Consider the following 23,335-nt stretch of genomic DNA (forward strand, 5'->3'; position numbering starts at 1 on the left):
ATATGTAAAGGCAAACGTAACATTTATATCTCGTTCCCCCTCTTCCTTTCCTAGCTTTAATTAAAAAGGGGCCTGCAACATCTAGTCCTGTATTCGAGAATATTCTATCCGGCAATACGCGAGAAGCAGGTAGTTCGCCCATTATCTGATTGGATGTGCTTGTTCGATTTTTAAAACATTTTATACATTTCCAAATTATTTTTCTTACAATATCTAGGCCATTAACGATCCAATATTTCTGTCGCAGAGCAGATAATGTTAATGTGGCTCCTCCATGAAGGTTCACTTCGTGAAAGTGTTTGACTACTGAGTCTGTATTCCCTCATAATGCACTATGATAATATCTACATTGAACGTATTTTGCGTTTTTCACTGTATAATAGTATATAATATCTTGGCATATCTAGTTGGGCGTATTAATGGTACATTGTTTGCCAGTTGCTGTTAAACATCGGTATACCATATACTTGCATATTTGGCTATACATTATACTGTTACTGTCTTCTTTTCATCAGTTGCCCATGTAATATCATACATTTAATTCTCTGTGTAATAATAACACTGAATGTATTGGGGTCGCTAGAGATTTTCATTGTATAATATATCCAACCATTATCCATTGTTTTAAATATATCCATTGTATTTATACCAACATTGAATGTATTTTGTGTTTTTCACGGTATAATATATGTTCATAATTTGTGGCATACTTAAGTCTATATTTCATCCTTTGCAAATGTATAGTAACACATTTAACTGTCTGCATCAATTTATTTGCTGCATAAGGATCACAAGTGTCATGACAATTTTAAATGTATATTTGTGTTACCAACACTGAATGTATTTTATATTCCTATTGTATAGTATTGTATAGTATCTACTGTATCGTATCGTATTATGGTATTGTTTTGTATTGTATAGTATCTTATATCAGTTGGCTTTATACAGGTTAAATATGTTAATTTTTATTCATTATAATCGTTTAATTAGCTTTTGTATTGTATTGTAGTATTGTATAGTATTGTATGGTATCTTATATAAGTTATCTTTTATGCAGGTAACTGCATCAATTTATTTGCTGCATTAGGATCACTGGTATCATGACAATTTTAAATGTATTTTTGTGTCACCAAGACTGAATGTATTTTGTATTTTCATCACTAGTGTCATGACAATTTTAAATGTATTTTTGTGTCACCAACACTGAATGTATTTTATATTTTCATTGTATAGTATTGTATAGCATCTACTGTATCGTATTATATTGTGGTATTGTATCTACTGTATCGTATTGTATTGTGGTATTGTATAGTATTGTATAGTATCTTATATCAGTTGGCTGTTAGTACAGGTTAAATATGTTAATTTTTTTTTGTATTGTATTGTATTGTAATATTGTATAGTATTGTATAGTATCTTATATTCGTTAACTTTTATGCAGGCTAAATATGTTATTTTTATTCCTCATAATCGTATAATTAGCCTTATTGCATGTTTTTCCCACAATACCACGTGATCAAGTGTATTCTACCGCTATTGCATTCTGTTACATTGTATTCTTTTATTTTTATTTCTTTTGGTATATCCTCTGTGTATTGCTGTAATCATTTACATTCATTATTTCACTATGTTCTCTATTTTTATGCTATATTGTCATTAAGTCTAATTCTACTGTCTATATTTTATTCATTGTATATTATTGGGCTGCCCAACATCAGACTGTACTTTAGCTTATGTATATTCTATATTTGTGTGTATTACACCTTTGTAAAATTTTTGCTTATTGTCCAAACTCGCCCTTTTTGGCCCTGCATGCTTTTGTTATTTTATTTAATAAATGTGAGGCCTGGGCGGTTGTTGAGACTGTCTTTCGTGGGCATTTGGTCTGTTGGACTGCCCCCGGGTTGAATTTGGCTCTGGGTTTGGGCGCCCGGCGCGTGGCGTCTTGTGATTCCTCTTTAGGCTCTAGATATAGGTGGACGTGGTGCTATACCGATTGACCTTTTGGTAAAGGGACAGTGCCCACGTCCTCCGTTGCTTATCGCTTATCAATTCAGTAACTTGGTGACTTTTGGGAAGAATGATTGGATACTTTGTGTTTTCTGAAAGATTCGAGTTACAGAGTCTACCACCGACTCTAAGGATTTTTTCTCTATCAAGAAAAGGATTTAATTTCAGGACTTTACTGCTGAGATTCAATTTCTTCCCAGCTTTCAAAAGTCTAATTTCTTCTCTAAATTTGGAATTTTGCATGATTTTAAAAATCAAATTGCTTGCCTTATCCAATTCTTGAACTGTTAAAAAAACCCTTGAGTTTTAAAGATGTAGGTTCAATATTGTGGCAGAATCTTAAACACCACGCAGTTACGCGTTTCAATTTTTTCCAGGATGAAAACCTGGATGTCAATTCAAATTCAGCCTCTTGGCTAATAACAGAACATACAGTAGTTTGACGCTGTTCTACCTGTACCTCTGCCACCACAGGCTCGATCAAAGGATCAAAAGATGATGAAGGTAAATTTTTCTCTTTTAACCACACTGGTCCATTGAACCAAAGTTTATTTCCCACTAGATCAGAAGCTCTTAATCCACGTGAAACTATGTCAGCCGGATTGTCATTTCCCTTACAGTATTTCCATTGCGAAGGTGATACAACATCTTGTATTTCACGTACACGATTAGCAACAAAGGGTTTCCATTTATCAGCGGTACCCCTGATCCCGTGAAGAACAATTTTAGAGTCACTAAAACAAAATACATTATCTTCTTGGATATTAAATATTTTCCTTAAATATTTAACTATTCTTGCGGCAATAATGGCTCCCATAAGTTCTAAACGAGGCAAGGTTAATTTTTAAGTGGGGATACACGGCTCTTTGAAAGAACAAAAGACGTACAGCAAGAATCAGGATCACGAAAATATGCAACAGCTCCATATCCCTTGAGGCTGGCGTCACAAAAAACAAAAAGCTCTATTTTATCGAAATTTACGCATTCATCATTTAATATGTATTTTCTAGGAATACACAAGTTGAGAATAACTTCAATTTCAAGTACCAAGTTTTAAATTTTTCACTCAAATAGCTGGGCAAAATTGTGTCCCAATCAATACCCAATTCCCATAACTCTTGTAATAAGAATTTTATTCTGATAACAAAAGGTGCAATGAATCCAACTGGGTCATAAATTTTTGCCACAATCTGTAATACCTTTCGCTTCGTAACGTGTTTCCAGTCAACTGGTTGTAAAAGTTCTTGTACATCTAATTTCAATGTGTCCTCATCCAAATCCCAAATTATTCCCAGAACCTTTAACGTTTTCTTATCCAAATTATCTTCCTTATTAATTAAACCAATATCTTGCCAATGATTTCTTAAATATACGGAATTTGATTCAAATCTTCTTAAGTTCATACCAGCGTCTTGAAGAATTTTAACTGCATCAGTTGATAATGAGAAAACTTCTTCAACGGAGTCTGCTCCATGGATAAGGTCATCAACATATAAGGACTTATTTAACATGTCAACAGCTTTGCTATATTTCTTTTCATAACCCTTAATATGATGTTTGATAGTGGCGGACAAAATAAACGGACTTGTCATTCCAAACGGCACTCGGCACATTCGGAAAACCTTAAAGCCTAAACTATTGTCACTATCGTCGTAAGAATGATCAAACCACAAGAACCTTAAAAAATTTCTATCTTCACTATCAATTTGAATTTGGTGAAAAGCCTTCTCTATGTCGGCACAAAATGCAACTTTATGTACGCGAAATTTTAAAATTATATCCAACAGGTTAGGATTTAAATTAGGGTCTGATATCAAACATTCATTTATAGATTTAGCTCCTTCAGACTTAGAGGAGGCATCATAAATTATTCTTATTCTTGTTGTTACCTTTCCTTCACGTATAACGGGCCTATGAGGCATATAATAACGGTTAGGTTCATTTTCAACAAACTTCCATTGTTCAACAATCCCCCTTTCAACTTGTTCTCTAATTATATTATCATATTCATTATACAGGAAATCATTTCCCTTTAATTTATGCTTTAGTCCTAGAAATCGTTGTTTAGTAACGAAAAAATTTTCAGCGAGTTGTGATTTATTGTCCTTCCAAAAGAGTTTTGTTTCGTACCTACCATTATTAAATTTTAAAGTGTCGTTAAAATGCTTTATAGTATCCAAATCAGTTTCCGAAAATGTTTTGTTTTCATTTTCCGTCCCTATCGAATCCAATTTCCAAAATGACTGCAAATCAAATGTGTTTCCTTCAACGGTAGATAAAAACAACGCATTAATTCGAGTATTATTATTTTTTACTTTACCCATCACTGTGTATCCAAATATCGTCGGTACTATAAACAAACCATCATTTATCATTGAATTACTTCCTTTTTGTATATACCAGAAATGCTCCGATCCAAGCAGAATATTTATAGTTCTCATTAACGGGACTTGTATCCGAAAGTTCCAAACCCTTTTTAGTCATAAATTCTTTAATGTCTTGACATGTTGATGGTGCCTGGAATTCTATTGATGATATTAATTCTATCCCGATAGCTTCTACAACAAGGCAGCGATCATCGTTTTTGTTTTTTATTTTTAGACTATATCCTTCAAATTCTTGCGAGTTACCGCGCTGATTTCCAAACGAATAAATTGTTAGAAATTCTTTTCTAATGACTTGCAATTCTAAATCGCGCGCTAACTTGTGGGTGATGAAGTTTCGTTCACTACCTGAATCAATTAATAATCTTACGATTCTCGATGTATTTTTGCTTTGAGCAATAACAGAACATGTCTGTAAAAGGACACTATTTTCAGGTTTTAGAATGTTACAGTGGGAAGTAGATACTAAAGTTTTATTTTGCGTATCTGCGGATTTAACATCTTCCATTTCTTTCGATTTCAAACGGCAGAAAAGTTTATTATGATTTTTCTCGTTACAATTTTCGCATGGTTGTATTTCTGACCGACAATTCGATGACAAATGTTTTAGAAAGCATTTGTAACAGCGACCTCCCCGTTTTAATTTGTTTCGTTTTTGTTCGTCGGAAAATTTCAAACATCCGGCAGATGTATGTTCGTTTGATTTGCAGAATATGCAAAACATTTTTACCGATGTGTTAAAAGCAGAAGCTTGTGATTTGACTTTATAATTTTTGAACACTTGTTTAGGATTAACCCCTGTGTATTTATTACCTTTCGAGCTATTAATCAAAATACTTGCTTCTCGGTATTCAGTTTTGATTTTAATGAACTCTATTAATTCACTTACTTCTATATTTTGGTTAGATGTTCTTTTTCTATGGAATTCAAGAGCTAAATCTTCAGGTAACAATTTAAGAATTATTGGGTTCAATAACTATCCGTATGAACCGCTAGTAACATCTAAACTACTTAAATTTCTAACGCAGATTTGTAACTGATCATAGAGCTTTCTTAACTCAAAAACATTTGAAGAACTTTTAACTGGTTCTAACTGTAACAACATCTGCATGAATTTTGATATAATAACATCTTTACGACCAAACTTCTCTTCTAAACTTTTAATGCATAGATCATAATTTTCTTCAGATAAAGCATAACCAGAAACACAATTATATGCTGAACCAGATAATAGACTTTTCAAATATGTAAATTTATCTATTTTAGATAAATTTGGATTAGAATGAATAGCATTATCATACGAATTAAAGAATTCGAGCCATTTACTGGGATCACCAGCAAATTTTTCAATATTTAATTTAGGTAACTTTACTGAAGCACTACTTGTAACAACATTATTACCATTCAGAGTACTACTTATACCATTACTAGTTGTAATTATACTTCTTTCAACAACTTCATTATTGTTAATTTTCTTTACTAACAATCTTAGCTTTAAACGTTATAATTTTTTCATCATACTCTTCACATACAAGTAGTTCGTTATCATATCCTTTTCATCATTTATGAGAGCATCGATCTTTGAGTCAAGACTTTTAAGTTTCTCATGGTATTCGATTAACAATTCATATGATGAATTTAGATCTTCTAGATGTTCTTTACTTAATTCTTCCGATAATAATTTCTCAAGTTTATTTAGAAGTGTAGTAACTTTACTACGTACAATAGCACGTTTTTTTTTCTCTTTTGCTAAATCATCCATTATGTTTCGTTTTCAAAGATCGATACCAAGAACAAATAAATCAAAATTCTTACCTTTCAAAAGGTAATTCCCCTTTTCGTGGGTTTCAGACACCAAAATATGTATGGTGTCTCTTCATGAGTCATAATTTCTCAAGTTGATTTTGTTTTCAGGAAACAGGTTGGGAGAGCATTAGAATTTCAAATCAAAACTTCAAGATTTCACAGAACATAGAAATAACATTTATTAGCGATAAACTTAATGAGATAGTATATTACTTCCGCCTATAGCGGCCATGAAAACATAATCAAGCATCAAAAAAAGGTATGACATGCGTCATTCTTCATGTTCAAGCGTCAAGTGAAATATTTTTCATCGGCGCATCAAGAGCGCCACCTATCTACCGAAAAGACGGAACAGGTGTGTTTTTAATATCCTACTATGAACGCTAGAGGCCCACCTAGAACGCTAGAGCGGTAAAGTCGCTGAACACTGGTAGTTCGGTCCGAGGTTCGAATCCCGCGAACGGGCATGGGCGTTTTCGTGGTTTTCCCCATGTGTAACGTGTATACGAGCCAGTTTCCCTTAGAAAGTCCTCCACTAAGGCATCCCTCCCCTTAGGCAGATAGCCCTCGACGCTTTGCCATAATCACACATACTATTAACGCTGCCGCAGCGTATATTTAGCATAATGATATTATGATATGATATATTTAAATAATGATATGTATGATATATTTAAATAATGATATATATGATACATTTAGCATATTATGACAGTATGATACATTTGCATATATAATAGTATGATATATATGCATCGTATGATATATTTGGCATAGCTGTTCCTACACTCTGTGTCAGAAAAGATAAAGGTAATTTAAAATTAACTACATTTCATTACTAAAATACTACGATTGGCAGTGTTTTAACCTTGTTAGATATAAAACTATTTCTGAGTTAAATTATTCTGAAAGATTAACATATTTTGGAATAATTTGCTCAAACAAAAAAAATTAAATTTCCTAATTAATATCTTACTTAAGAGAAAAGATGCTTGCAAATTCTTATTTCCTTATTATGTCGAAATTATAGTTAATTATCAGTATCTGCTTATAAATTCGGAATACTAAATTTTTTGGGGGAACAATTTTATGTTCAACGACTCTTCATATTTAATCGTATTGCCAGATCAGGATTAAATTCAAATAAGTTTATAAAAATTCTCAAAATAAGCAGTTACTAACCTGCTAGAAATTTGATGGCAACTCTTATGCTAAAAGGCCGCAAGGCGGATTCTCTAGGAACATGATATTCTTCTATGATAGAAACATAGAGCATACCGACACTGCGAGCCACTCCTATCAATATGAAGTTAATAGCAAAGCAAATAAGAGCTATCACCCATCCAAAACCTTGATCTGGGCCAGCAGTCTTTTTTGTTGAGACACGTCGCATTTTTCAGAGTTTATTAAAATTCCTCACTCTTCAGGTAACGTCTAAGAGCTGGCGTAGCATTTTACAGATTATTCGTGCTTGATAATTGATAAATTCGAAAGATAATTTTCAATACTACCATTGACACCAGATGTCTGTTCATTTATCTGATAATCTCATTTTTTTTTTTTTTTTTTCTTTTTTCTTTTTCAGTTTTATGTTATTAAGGGGCCAGTCACAAGCTGCCGAACTGTTTAGACTTATTATTTGCTACAACGTGAATTTACGTTTAAAATTTACATCTAATTAATTAGTTAGAGAACACTATGTTTACTACTTGATCATTTGATAGAACATTGATTCTATCATAAGCTAGATTTCGTTACCACTGTAAAGAAAATATAATTTTTATTAAAAATAAAAAATAAAATTTCGTTAAAGGAAATGCTTTTTCTTATTCGAATATTACGTGAAGTACTATATATAAGAAGTTAAAAAACAAATTACAGAAAATAATCTTCTAATTAAGAAAAAGCGGAGAATAGTTTGGCTTCGATTGCACAGACCAGTTCTGTAACAGGCAAAATTTGATATTGTCCCCCAGTGCGTTAGTTTACATTTAAACAAACCTTTTAGATTGTATTTGCCTCTGTTTTCTCTATTTGTCATTCTTTCGGTATTCTTCATTCCAAACGTACGCAAATTAATTTAGTATAAGAATATATTAATATGATTTTGTGTCAATTAGCAACTGTTATTTGCGAGTACACTTATTAGCTGATTTCTCTAAACTTGTTTTCGCTTACTGTTTGTATCTGAGCTTTAAATTGCTGTTGCAAGTTACTCTCACTTTAGGAAAATTCGGTTTTTCTTTTTACGAAAACTTTCATTCATAAAATCAGAATGGTACGGTTTGCAGAATAAAATTGAATACAATTTTCGCTTTCGAGGAAAACGGAGCGAAAAAGAAGGGAAAAATTATAGTTCAAAGTTAATGTTATGTTATCACTTGAAAAAAAAATCTGATGTACACCAGACGACTTCCTTGGACGGCCTATTAAATTATACACATTTTTGCTGCACTTCATTCAAATTACTTCCACAAATTATTCTAACGTAATTAACCGGTCCCTCAAGTTAAGTAGAAAGTGACAAAAAGAAATTGAAAATTTTGAAATTAGATATCGCTAGGAATTTTTTGTTCTACGGAAGTCAAACCTCTTGTAAATTTATATTTTCATACTAAGTGTAAAACTTTCCCAAAGGTAAGTATAGGAACGAGGAGATTGGATAATTTTTTTTTTAAATTTGGCTTTTCCAAAACGTGAATATTTTCGTCATTCAAAACACTTCTGTAGAATACTACGGTCACTACGATTAAAACACTACGAACAACGATTGCTAAAATAAAGACCAGGTAAAGGATATATATATATATACGTGTGTGTGTAAGAAAACCAAATATGTAAAAGATTAAATTAGCAGAGAAAATTAATTCCCTTCTGCATTCTAAAAATAGTAACCTTGTAAGGATCTTAAGTTTTACTAACGTTTATTTTATTTTAAATCTTTACTATCACTTCTTATTTTCTACTTCCGACCAGAATTAAAAACTTTAACTTATTTATGCAAAATTTGTCTGGCGAACGCCAAGTACTTAAGTTGTGGCTTTTTGCCAAGCAAGAAGAGAGGAAGGAGTTAGTCGAAGCAGGCCGCTTACCTTAGCAGTTTTACTCGGTTGCTGGTTGCCTTCCAGGCCAGAGGTTTAATCCTCGTGATAATTTTAAACGTATTGTAGTGTTAACAGTTCTCTGTACTACATACGGCTTCCTGTTAATATACGGCCAATCTTCCACGTAGGCCCTTGTTTATTATTCCAAAGTTAAGTTAGAGTTTAGTTAAATATTTTTTATATTCTTACGTTCAGACCACAAGTAGTTGGTCTCTGTATTCCGAAGTACGGAAATTATTGTAAAGAGTGAAAAATAAAGGGTTTCGTATACCCTTCCTGTGTATCTTGTCTACTTCCCACAATTATTGAACATAGCTTTAGTAAGCTCCCTGTTCCGAGTCAGGTTCCTCAATGTTCCCCAAGCAAGTAAGGAGAAACACTGAACCTGATAGCGGCGCCCAACGAAGAAGAATAACCATGGCCGAGTTTCAAGAAGAACCTGTGCTGCCTGCAGAACCGGCTCAGAATCCAGAAATGCCAGCTGCCGCCCTGGAAGAATTTGGTTACATCGTCCAGACCATGCGCGCTTCGATGAAACCAGAAGCAACATTTAATGGAAACTCACCGGTAACCAGGTTTTTGGAAAAATTGGAGGACCACTTCATGATGTATCCCGTGTACGAGTTCCAAAAAGTCACCTTAGCTACCAGCGCTTTGAGGGGCCAAGCGCTTAACTGGTTCAAATGTATAGGCAGAAGTCTCTTGGTGTTAAGTTTAGGATTGTGTATCCATAGATCGCCAATAGATGGCGGTAGTGTTTGTTTGTAAAAAGAAACTGTGATGTCAATTATGTATATGTATCAGTTCGTCTTTGGTGTTCGTGAATAAATGTTGTGCGGAAGAACGCTCCTCTGTTTATTACTTTAACTTCGATCCAGTCTGATTTATTAGAGATTTACACATATTTTGTTTATGGTGCCTGCAAACTGGGATTATTACGAACCAGAAAATCGACAGACTGAATATTTCGAAAATGGAGGGCGTTCTTGAAAATTTGAAAAAGAAACGATCGGTTGTTAGACAATTAACTACGAAACTGATAACCAAAGTCGAATCGAATTTAGCAAATAATATTCCGTTAAATGAGAAAATTGAAATAATTGAGGATTTATATGAACAGTTAATTGAGAAAATCAATGAACTGAAAATTTTAGATTCAGAAATAGAAACGAAAGTAACTTCGGAGGAGATTGAAAATGAAGTTACCTTAAGTCAAGAATACCAGGATAAAACTGTTATATGGAGAGGAAGAATGCAACGATTTTTGAAGAAGAATTCGGAATCTTCTAGAACAGTTCATCAGAACGAAACGGCTAATGTTGCACTTCCAGTTGAAACGAAAACAGTGAAGTTGCCACGTCTGCAAATCGGAACTTATTACGGAGATTCGTGTAAATGGTTAGACTTTTGGAACCAATTCGAAAATACAATTCATAATCATAGTGGATTGAGAAAAACTGAAAAATTTGCGTACCTAAAATCCTTACTTGGAGGTAATGCTTTAGCTGCCATTTCCGGTTTCGCTTTAAGTGACCAGAATTATGATTCCGCAGTAGAAATATTGAAAGAACGTTTTGGAAGACAAGATGTTGTTATCACTTCGCATATGAATAAATTATTATCCCTTGAACCAGTGGGAAACATTTCAAATGTTAAAGCACTGCGTAAGCTGTACGATGAATGCGAAGTCAACATTCGAAGTTTAGAATCGTTAAACGTTACTTCTGGAAGTTATGGAATAATTCTCTGTCCTATCATTTTGCAGAAACTTCCAGAGGAATTAAATTTGGAATTTAATCGAAGTCGAAATATGGAAGCAGGATTTGATATAAAAAAACTTATAGAATTCTTAAAAAAGGAAGTTAACTGTCGAGAAGCTGCAAGTTTAATGAATTCTGCGAAAACGAATCAGAAACCATACTTTCGTCAAAATGAACAACGCACGAAAGTTTATTCGAATTATAAACCGAAAGTTCCGACTGCTTCAGCTTTATCAACAATTGGATATAAATGTATATTTTGTGACAAAGAAGATCATACGAAATATAAATGTACTGAGGTGAACTCTGAAGAGAAACGAAACATTTTGAAACGTACAGGAAAATGTTTTCTGTGTTTTGGATGTAAACATTTAGCTATCAACTGTAAGAACAAACAGTTTTCCTGCAAAAAGTGCCGCGGTAAACATCATGAAAGTATGTGTGTGAATCCCGCATCAGCTGTCTCCAGTGCAAAAAATAAGGAAACCGAAACATCGGCGGAAATTGTTCAAAATTCTTTTGCCAAAACTGGATCTAATATTATGCTTCAAACGGTGTATGCTGTGGCTGAGGGCAGAAATAAGAACTGTATTGTGAGATGTCTTCTTGACGGCGGTAGCCAAATCTCTGCAATTCGCGAAGATTTATCAAGAAAATTACAGTTACCAGTGAAAGGAGAAACTGTTTTAAATCTGCATACCTTCGGTGAAAAGAACGGGAAACATTGGCGGCGAAAGAAAGTTGAACTTACGCTCCGGAATATTAATGACCCTGAAAAATCCATAAATCTCGAAGTCATTGAAGTACCAGTCATAACAAATGCCGATATACGAGTGGCAGATGTAGAAATCAAATCCAACCTCCAAGCATTCGGCATCACTTTGACAGACTGTGGTGGCGCCGGTGGAATGAGTCATATTTCCGTTTTAATCGGCGCGGACATTATGTGGAAAATAGCAAGCGAAGAAATAAAAAGGATAAACAGAAATGCCGTAGCGATGAAAACCTTGTTTGGGTGGTGTATACAAGGCAAATTTCCTTCATCAGACTTTGAAATCCATGATGCGTGTTTGAACGTAAATGTAGAAGAGAAACTTCTAAAAAGCGTCGAATCGTTTTGGGATATTGAATCTATAGAAATTAAAAATATTTCTGACGAAGAACAAAATGAAATGGCCTTGGAAATATTTAACAACTCGATTACACAAAAGGGTGATAGATACGAAGTTAGACTTCCATGGAAAGATCAGAATGTGACTTTAAGAGACAATTTTAAGAATGCTGAAAGACGATTCTTAAATCTGATCGAACAATTTAAATCAAACTTGAACTTTTATGCGCAATATAAAGAAGTGCTTGACTATCAGCTTAAGGAAGAAATCATAGAAAAGGTTGATCTTGGTACTCCATCTGGGAGACGAACTTACTACATACCTCACCGTGCTGTCATCCGTGAAGATCATAATTCTACGAAACTTCGCATTGTTTATGATGCTTCTTCAAAGGAAAAAAATCATGAATCTCTAAATGATAATTTACTACAAGGACCAAATCTTCTTCCTGAATTTTTGAAAGTTTTAATAAATTTTCGACTTCATCGAATTGCATTTACGTCAGATATTGAGAAAGCGTTTTTACAAGTTTCTGTTGCACCTGAAGATCCGGATTCAATGCGAGTTTTGTGGATTGATGAGAATTCAAGTTTGAGCAATCCGAGAATTCAAGTTTATCGGATGTGTCGTGTAATTTTTGGAGCAAAATCAAGCCCATTTTTGCTGAGCGCTTGCATTATGCATCATATAAAGAAATTTGAAGACATTCATCCCAGAACTGTAGGAATGTCAGAAAACTTCATGTATGTTGACGATTTTATTTGTGGATCAGATACGGAGGAGGAAGCTATACAGATATATCATGAAGCCAATGATATAATGAAAAAGGCATCAATGACTTTGACCAAATGGAATTCTAATTCGGATACTGTAAAAAACCAGTATAAATCAAGTGACAACTTCGTTAGTTTTAAATTGGCTGACTGTGATTCCCCCTCAAAGATTCTTGGACTTCAATGGGATACAATTAAGGATATCTTCTGTTTTAATGCTAAAGACGTTATTTATTTCATCCAGTCAAATGACCAAACAAAACGTTGTGTTTTAAAAGCTGCTTCAAAAATCTTCGATCCTATTGGGTTTCTTGCTCCATATGTTATTCAAGCAAAAGTTCTGTTTCAGGATTTATGGCTGAAAGGTGTTGACTGGGATGAAATTATCCCACCAGAATTGCAAGACAAGTGGAACAAATGGTATAGGCAACTATGTGATCTACCTAATATCCAGATACCTCGGTGGTATTTTCGTGATGTTGATGAAACGCCTGAAACACTGGAACTACATTATTTTTGTGATTCATCTCAAAGTGCTTACGAAGCAGCAGTGTACGTGAAATTCCGTAGCTTAAAATATTGTGGAACAAGTTTAGTGATAGCCAAGAGCAGAGTGGCTCCCCTGAAAATATTATCTTTACCAAGACTCGAGCTCATGGCAGCAGTGTTAGGTGCAAGACTTGTAACTACAGTCCGTGTGCATTTTACTCAAGCTAAGATTCATTTATGGACAGATTCTCTTATTGTGCTTCATTGGATAAAGAACTCACCACGGCGATGGAAAACATTCGTACAAAATCGAGTGTCTGAAATTCAAGACAAAACATCCCCGAGCATGTGGCATCATTGACCTGGCTCAGATAATCCAACCGATAAAATTACACGCGGTGTTAAAGTGAGTGATCCTGTAGTAGATCAAGTGTGGTGGCATGGACCTCCATGGCTTCATCAAGATGAAATAAATTGGCCTAAAGTGAACGAGCATTGTAACATAGTAGATAGTGCTGAAGAAAGAGTTGTGACTCAAGTTACTAGCAGTGTTCAACCCTTACAACCCGTGTTAAAAATAGAAAACTTTAGTGACTTAGGTAAACTTTTAAGAGTCACGTCATATGTATTTAGATTCATTAATAATTTAAAGTCACAGAATAGAGTGATTGGTCCTGTGACCAAAAATGAAATATGTAATGCTATGTGTTATTGGATTATCTTATCACAAGGTGAGTATTTTTTTGAAGAGTTGAATGATGTTAAATGTAGAAAACCATTGTCTCATAATTCCAAATTGTTTGGGTTAAATCCAGTAATGGATGAAAAGGGTTGTTTAAGAGTTGGAAGTAGATTAGTGAAATCATCATTAGATGTCGATGAAATTCAGCCTATATTATTACCAAATAGTTATTTTTCTCGTTTAATTATTTTGAATTGTCATGAAAAGGTACTTCATAGTGGTGTAAATGAAACTTTAGTGCAAGTAAGAGGGGAATTTTGGATTTTAAAAGCAAAACGTTTTGTAAAATCTGTGTTACATGATTGTAGATTTTGTAAAAAATATAATGCTAAAGCTGGACACGAGATATCGGCTCCTCTTCCAGCTGACCGAGTGGAGAAAGCTCAACCATTTGAGGTAAGTGGCATAGATTTCGCTGGCCCTTTGTATTTAAAGGATGGTACAAAAGTGTATATTTCATTGTTTACCTGTGCAGTGACTCGAGGAGTCCATTTAGAATTGTTATCAAATTTAAGTGCAGAGTGTTTCATTCAAGCCTTACGTAGATTTTTTGCACGTAGGGGTATTTGTAGAGTTATATAATCTGATAATGCTAAAACCTTTAAGACTGCTGATCGTGAATTAAAATATTTGTATAAATTATGTAAAGATGAAAAGGTTCTAAATTTCCTTGGTAAAAATGGGTTTGAATGGAAATTTATTGTAGAAGGTGCTCCTTGGTGGGGCGGATTCTGGGAACGTTTGGTAAGATCTGTAAAAACTTGTTTAAAACGTATCTTAGGTAAAGCTTCTTTATATTATGAAGAACTGTATACTGTCTTAGTTGAAGTTGAAGCTGTTATTAATTCTAGACCTATAACGTATGTATACAATGAACCAAATGAAACTGATCCTCTTTCACCATCTCATTTTATAACTGGATCTAGATTGACTGTTTTACCTTCACCTGAATCTAAACTAGAATCTACAAGATCACAGTTGATTAAAAGATGGAAGCATAGGCAATTAATATTAGAGCATTTTTGGAAAAGGTTTTATAAAGAATATTTGTTAGAATTAAGATCAGTCATGTTTTCAAAAACTCCAAAGAATTCTCCCGTGTTTAAAATTAATGTTGTACTTGTACGAGAAGATAATGTGAAACGCTGTAACTGGAAGATAGGTAGGATTAAGGAATTATTTCATGGAAGAGATGATAGAATTAGATCTTGTGAGATTCAGTTGGATAAGGGTGTTGTTAGAAGACCAATTGAAAGACTTTATAATCTTGAAGTTCAATAAAATTGATGCATCCGTTACGGATGCATGGGGGGGGAGTGTTAAGTTTAGGATTGTGTATCCATAGATCGCCAATAGATGGCGGTAGTGTTTGTTTGTAAAAAGAAACTGTGATGTCAATTATGTATATGTATCAGTTCGTCTTTGGTGTTCGTGAATAAATGTTGTGCGGAAGAACGCTCCTCTGTTTATTACTTTAACTTCGATCCAGTCTGATTTATTAGAGATTTACACATATTTTTTTTACTTGGGTCAAGCAGGAAGTCCCACCTATACTTACGAAAATTTCAAGACTGCCCTACTAAAAGCCTTCCCTGTCGTAAGGGATCGTGTGAAATTAGAAGCGGAACTTTTCAGCATATATTAGCTAAGAATCGAAAATCTTTCCACCTTTATTTTAAGAAAAATTCACGTCTTCAAACTCTTGTATGGAAACCGTCCGGATCCTGAAATAATTCAAGTGATTTTGCCGAGGTTACTTCCCCAAGTGCAAGACTTTATTGAATTAAGGAATCCGATTACACTGGAAAAATTATTTGAGCTAGCAATCCAGTTTGAAAGTAGAAGAACGGCGGACATTGAAAGAAGACGCCAGTATGAAAAACGAAACCAATTTGGTGCACCAAGACCACAGCAAAGTCAAGCACACGGCTACGGAAGCAAAGCGAATCAGTGGGCAAGGAAACCCGAGCATCCAAAAAACAGCCGGGGAACGTCGACAGTTCAATAGCAATCCAGGAAAAAAGTGTCAAGGCCAGTGGAAAAAGAAGGAAAGCATGGAAATGAAAAATGATTTAAACTAAAACGGATTTCTGCTGACGGGAGGGTGCGGAAATCCGAAGGCCAAGAATACCCCTCTTCCTTCAAGTTAAATACAGTAATGGTGAAAAATTTGACTCTTCCGAAGATTGAAGTGTTGGTGAATAATATCCCAGCCACCGCACTCCTGGATACAGGCGCGTAGTGTTCCTGTGTGGCAGAAGATTTTTTTAGGAAGTATTTTCGTAAATATCGTATATATAATTCGGATAATACGACAGTGTTAGCTGCGCAAGGAGAAAGATGTAAGTGCATAGGTAAATTACCGCTATACGTCCGTATCAAGGACGAACAAGTAAAGGTTATGTTTTTTATAGTAAAGAATCTGCAAGCACATATTATCTTAGGAATAGATTTTCTTTCAGAGGCACAAGCAACGCTGGATTTTAATGAAGCGTTCCTTAAGCTGACGATGAAACCAGTTCGAGAAGAAAAATCGGAGCCGCCGAAGTTAAACCTTGACCACCTGCCTAAAGAAGAACAACAAAGAATCCGACAACTGGTAAGTCAATTTGCTTCGTTATTTAGTGATATTCCAGGATTTACTCAAGTTACTAACCATAGTATTGACACCGGAGATTCAATGCCAGTTCGCCACAAAGCATACCGGTATGATAAGAATAAAGAAAAAATTATAGAATGGCACATCAGCGATATGCTACGTAAAACGATCATAACGCCCATCTCAAGTAGTTATGCTAGCCCGTTGGTTTTATGTAAGAAAAATAATTACTATCCATTGACACATCCAAAAAGGTGGTGGTTCACGATTGACTACCGTAAATTAAACTCCATAACTAAATATCCGGTATATCCGTTACCTATTATTGAAGAAATTCTAAGGAACATGACGTCGACCAAATATATGACGACTTTAGACTTAACGACTGGTTATTTTCAAATAGGGGTTAGACCTGAGGACGTGCCTAAGACTGCTTTTATAACCAAGTCTGGCACTTATGCATTTCTGCGTATGCAGTTTGGCCTTTCAGGGGCACCGGCAACATTTCAGCGATGTATGGACATTGTGTTAAGGCCTGTTCTTGGAAAGTCCACATTTATCTATTTAGACGATATCATTATTACTAGTGATAATCTGGACCAACATGTACAGGATTTAAGACAGGTGTTTTCTTTATTAAATGAGGCCGGTCTAAAAGTTAATGTCGAAAAGTGCAAATTTGCAGCCCCTGAATTAAAATATTTAGGTTACAAAATATCTCAGAAAGGAATCGAGACAGACGAATCAAAAATAATCGCTGTGCAAAAGTATCCGCCACCAAACACGGCGAAGAAGCTCTCTTCTTTTCTAGGACTTTGTTCATATTATAGGTCCTTTATAAAAGATTTTGCAGCTATTGCTGAACCATTGCTAAAATTAAAAAGGAAAAATCGCAAGATTCTCGTGGACGGCCGAAGCCAATAGTGCTTTCGAAAAATTAAAACAAGCATTAACGCAAGCCCCTGTGTTAAAATTTCCTGAAAAGGATGAGAATTCAGAAATTTCAGCGGATGCTTCGGATTATGCGGTAGGAGCGGTACTTTCGCAAAATCAGCAGCCCGTGGCATTTTTTAGTCGAACTTTAAATCAAACACAAAGAAATTATTCCGCAACTGAGAGAGAGGCACTTGCAGTTCTGTTAGCAGTGCAAAAGTTCCGAGTCTATTTTGGAAAGGCACCAATAACAGTGTATTCTGATCATGCGGCGGTAACTAGATTGTACTCAGGGAAAAACTTATCCCCAAGGTTAATAAGATGGGCACTCAAGCTACAAGAATATAATCTGGTAATCAAGCATACCCCCGGAAAGGAAAATATCGTAGCAGATGCCCTATCCAGAATAAAAATAGATGAAGAAGGTAATACTGTAAAGGTGGCAATGCTCACAGCATGTACAATGAATTTCCGAGAAACTGTAATAACCGAACTGGGTAAGGATCCTGAGTTTGGAAGTATTTATGAGTATTTGAAAGATCCTGAAAATTTTAGCCACCAAGATATTGTGGCGATAAGAAATAGGGCGGCCCATTACGAACTAATAGATGGTCTATTATTTTATACAAAAACTACGAATTCCAACAACGAATTTCGACCTGTTATCCCAGCTAGTCTTACATTAAATATCCTGCAGGAGCTCCATGACAGCCCTTTAGCTTCTCATGCTGGTATTCGAAAAACTATCCAACGCGTACGCGAGGCAGTCTATTTTCCTGAACTTCAAAAGTTAACAAGGGCGTATGTCCAGTCCTGCCCAACATGTCAAGCAGTTAATTATATTAATTTCCGCCCGGCCGGGTTTCTAAATAGTATTAAATCCGAATTTCCAAATGAAATAATTGGCATCGATTTATTGGGCCCTTTCCCAAAACGTCAGTTAAATAAAAGTCGCTATCTCCTTGTTATGGTTGATCATTTTAGTAATAGGACCGAAATTGTTCCCTTAAAATGAGCCTCCGCGAAATTAGTTACTGATTCTATTTTAAATAAATATATTTTAAAATACGGGGCGCCCCTAAAAGTTATATCGGATAATGTTCCTCAATTTGTAAGTAATATATTTGAAGACATGTGCCAAAAACTGGGCATACTCATTTAAAAATGGTCCCGTATCGGCCGCAATCAAATATAGCGGAACGGGTCAATAGAAATATAGTGAAAATTATCCGTAGTTATGTTAAAAATTTTCATAAAAACTGGGATAACTATGCCAATGAATTTGCTTTCGCCCTTAGGACCGCAAAACATGATACAACGGGCAAAACTCCTGCTGAGTTATTTTTAGGCAGAAAGATTATAACGCCGTTAGATAAATTATTTTATGTGCAACAAAGAGCCCCAGAATTTAAAATGGGTGATATAGAAAAATTAATTAAAGAAGCAAAAAAGAAGACTGAAGTAGCACAAAGAAAACAAAAACTTTATTACGATTTGAAACTACGGGGAGTAACTTATAAAGTAGGAGATGAAGTATTAAGAATTAAGCATTCACTTTCTTCAGCACCAGAAGATAAAACCGCCAAATTTTTTCCGTGATTTGAAGGACCATATGTCATAGAAAAAATAACTCACGCTGTAGTGGTGTTAAAAGCCAGGAATGGTGAAACATGCTCCGCAAACATTGATCAAATAAAACCATATTATGATCGTAATAAAATGCAAATATTTACAGATCTTTTGCAGGATCCGGCACGGCAGGCACAAGCTCCAGAGGTGGAACAACGACAAGTACAAGGGCAAGCCATTAAGAGGCAGGAGCAAGTGAAAAGAAAGTTTCCCCGCGGGAAAATTAAAGGTTACAAGAAAAAGAAACCGTTCCACCGTCCAGAAAAGAGAGCTCACGAACACCCCCAGAATGAAGAAGGGAGAAGGACGACGTATGCAAAGAGAGCCAGGAGAAATGACGGCAACTATAATCCGGCTCTAAAACGGAAGATCTACTCATCCGACAGGACTCTCCGCAGCAAATGTCGCCGAACTGCGGAAGGGCCACCAGCGGCGGAGGAAAAGTTACAAGGAAAATTTGAACGGCCAGCAACGAGGTCCAAGCAGGAACGCGAAAGGATTCTCCCGGTTCCGCCAAGACCAGCTGCCATCAAACGGCCAAGACCACAGGCAGCGGCGAAAAGGAAGGTATTCAAGGGTGACCGAACTGGAGAAAAAAGAAAGCTTCTAGAGGAAGGCCCTGAAGGGCGAGCCCGCACAAGAAGGAGGATAAATCAAACGAGAATCTGCGCTACCTTCCAGGACTGGGCTCAGAAAAGAATGTCCGAATGTAACAAAGATAAGTAAAATTTTATGTTACTTTGCAAACTTAAGTTAATCTTTCATTCTTACTGCAAGTGGCAGATTTCAAGAAGTTTTACCTCATGTGAGGTCTACCTTTATCGCCAAAAAGGCGAGAAATGAGTTGTTACCTATTTTGGTATTATGTTTTTCAATTACTCGCGAGTAAAACTAAAGTTGATGTATAATAGGAATGTGTAAATACTTGAATATTGTAAAAGTTATTGTATAAATTTTATTTAAAACATTCTGGCAAGAAAGAAGTATTGGTCTGAAAGACTTTTGAAATGTAGTGTTTCAATGTAGAAGAATTGGCACTTGCTTGGAAAAGAATAGAAGTTAACAATGTACTACTAATGTATGTTTTAAAATGCGTAAAATTAACGGCATGTTAATATGTTCTTATATACAATGTGAACTGTTATTTTAAATGTTAAGAAATACTGTGATATGGTAAAAGTGAAAGTAATGAAAAAAAAAAATTAAACTTATTCGTGTGACTGTAAAAAGACCAAATTATGGTGAATATGTGTTAAAGGTTGAATGAATGTAGTTAGGCTCTCTGACGCTACACTTCAGAGTTAGCCGCTTTCAGAATAGTACCTCAGGGTTTAGAGTTGAAGATAGGGTGTGTTACGAGGTCTTGTTCTGTTGAATTTTAACACGTTAGTGTTTTGATTGTAGGCGGCAGTGTTGAACACGTATACATAAACACATTCGTGTTTGGTGTTTTCTTTTACAACACATGTCAGAGAGCACGGGGAGAGATAATTAAAATAAAGTCATGAATGAAATAAGAATGTTAAGAGAAATATAAATATTCATGTTACTTGCCATTTCATTGTGTAACATTTCATTAAACTAGTTTTCCTTCCAGATCTCTGGAAGGAACCAGATTTGAATAAAAGCTCCTGTTTAGATGCAGTACAGATGAAAAATTGGTTGTCCATGGAGCTGATATTGTAAAAACAAATTTTTTTAAATTTCTAGTTTCTAGTGAGAAATGTTTGTAAAAGATTGGCCTCGCGTTAGATTCTAGAGCTAAAAGTTTTCAACAAGGTCGTTTTAGACCTCAGTTTCAAAGTAATTAACTCTGGCTGGAAGTATGTAAGGATCTTAAGTTTTACTAACGTTTATTTTATTTTAAATCTTTACTATCACTTCTTATTTTCTACTTCCGGCCAGAATTAAAAGCTTTAACTTATTTATGCAAAATTTGTCTGGCGAACGCCAAGTACTTAAGTTGTGGCTTTTTGCCAAGAAAGAAGAGAGGAAGGAGTTAGTCGAAGCAGGCCGCTTACCTTAGCAGTTTTACTCGGTTGCTGGTTGCCTTCCAGGCCAGAGGTTTAATCCTCGTGATAATTTTAAACGTATTGTAGTGTTAACAGTTCTCTGTACTACATACGGCTTCCTGTTAATATACGGCCAATCTTCCACGTAGGCCCTTGTTTATTATTCCAAAGTTAAGTTAGAGTTTAGTTAAATATTTTTTATATTCTTACGTTCAGACAACAAGTAGTTGGTCTCTGTATTCCGAAGTACGGAAATTATTGTAAAGAGTGAAAAATAAAAGGTTTCGTACACCCTTCCTGTGTATCTTGTCTACTTCCCACAATTATTGAACATAGCTTTAGTAAGCTCCCTGTTCCGAGTCAGGTTCCTCAATGTTCCCCAAGCAAGTAAGGAGAAACACTGAACCTGATAACCTCTATTTGCACTGTGTCATTTCAAGAAAAATCTATGTCATATGACTCTTACATAATTCTGATGATGTAAATCAAGGATGTCAAACTCGCGACCCACGGGCCGCATGCGGCCCACAACAAATATTTTTGCGGCCCGGCCAATATATCGGCAAATAAAAATATATAATAATAAAATAACATATCGACGAAGAAAAAAATGAAATGTTTACTGCTAAGTAATTAACGATAATTTATTCAGTGTTGTTAGATTACTCACAGCGAGCTGACACACACACACACTACTTAAATTACAAATGCGTGTGAGTAGCTTGCGTTCAGCTACCTTCGGCTTTTGGGGGACACGTTCAGTCAGAACTTGTACGCATCCCCCGATAGCCGAATGTGGCCGAACTCATGGTCTCGGTTTTCTTGATTGGAAAACTGAAACCATGTAGTTTTGTACGATTTATTGGTGCATGCATGTGCATGCACTTTGCTTTATTATTAATTCATATTGTTACGGATTTCATAGTTATTTATTTATTTAGTTTTTTTTATTTAGAATTGTAATTAGATTTGCTTTATGTTGCCTTAGCAACGCAGACGATTTTTGAAAAGACAGCTGCGTTGGAAGGTTAAAAATAGAACAGCGCGTGCATTTAATACCTAATAAATAAATATCTCGTAATTGCTGTTGCCATCCACAAAAATCCAGATATTTATAGATGTTTCCAGTATATTCGAGAAATTAATTATAAAGCTTATAAAAGCCGAGAACAAACAACTCATCTCAGTAGTAGCTGTAGTTCTAGCGAACTGTTTGTTTACTTAATGCTGTGATTGATTTGTAGCGATTTCGCTGTGAGATAGAATTAGTTTCTCTGTTTTGAATTGATTTTTGCTAAACGTTTGACATTTTGTGATATTGTTAGAATATTTTTGAAGAAATATTTCAGCATTTTGATTTATCTCTTGTGGAAAGATAATAAATTTTTGTTAACTTTTTAACGTTAACCGTGTTAATTCCATCCCTTGGTGAAATAAAAGATAAAATAATTTGCTTGATATGTAATAATACTATTAATATATCAAAGTTATATAATATTAAACGTCATTACGAACAACACAAATCGAAATATAACAATTACGAAGGATTAATGAGAGAAGAAAAGTTGAAAGAGCTCAAGTTAGGAGTGAAAAAGCAACAGTCCATGTTTAGTGAAGTATTGCAAGAAAGTGAAGCGGCGGTAAATGCAAGCTACGTCTTGTCCGAGTTGATAGCTAAACATTCGAAGCCTTTTACTGACGGTGATTTCATCAAGGAATGCCCAATGAAAGCTGGAGAAATTATTTCTCCTGGAAATGTGAAGGCTTTTCAATCAATTTCGTTGTCTCGAAATACAGTTGCGGAAAGAGTTACTGATTTAGCTGCGAATTTAAGTGATCAGATCAAAGCAAAATCATCTAGTTTCGATAGTTTCTCCATTGCCTGTGACGAGAGCACGAACATTAGTGGCAAAGCTCAATTAGCAGTGTTTCTTCGTTCTTGTGACAAGAATTTTAACATTTTTGAGGAATTACTGGAACTA

General features: G+C 35.0%; 1 protein-coding gene across 3 annotated transcripts in view; it reads right to left on the reverse strand.

Moving 5' to 3' along the window:
* LOC118204291 (uncharacterized) overlaps nt 1-23,335 on the reverse strand; it is a 75,924-nt gene that overhangs the window by 15,391 nt on the left and 37,198 nt on the right. The window contains exon 1 of one of the 3 annotated variants that reach the window (XM_035376625.2): nt 7,383-7,951. The exons of the other annotated variants lie outside the window; for them this stretch is intronic. Coding sequence (XP_035232516.1) covers nt 7,383-7,593 — 211 coding nt within the window. The 5' untranslated portion in view covers nt 7,594-7,951. Of the gene's footprint in view, nt 1-7,382; nt 7,952-23,335 lie in introns of those variants that run through there. 3 annotated transcript variants of the gene reach the window in all.

This window comes from Stegodyphus dumicola, chromosome 1 (genome assembly GCF_044657685.1).
Source record: "Stegodyphus dumicola isolate Sdum_Otavi_A_Nest chromosome 1, ASM4465768v1".
In the NCBI taxonomy this organism is placed as follows: domain Eukaryota; kingdom Metazoa; phylum Arthropoda; class Arachnida; order Araneae; family Eresidae; genus Stegodyphus; species Stegodyphus dumicola.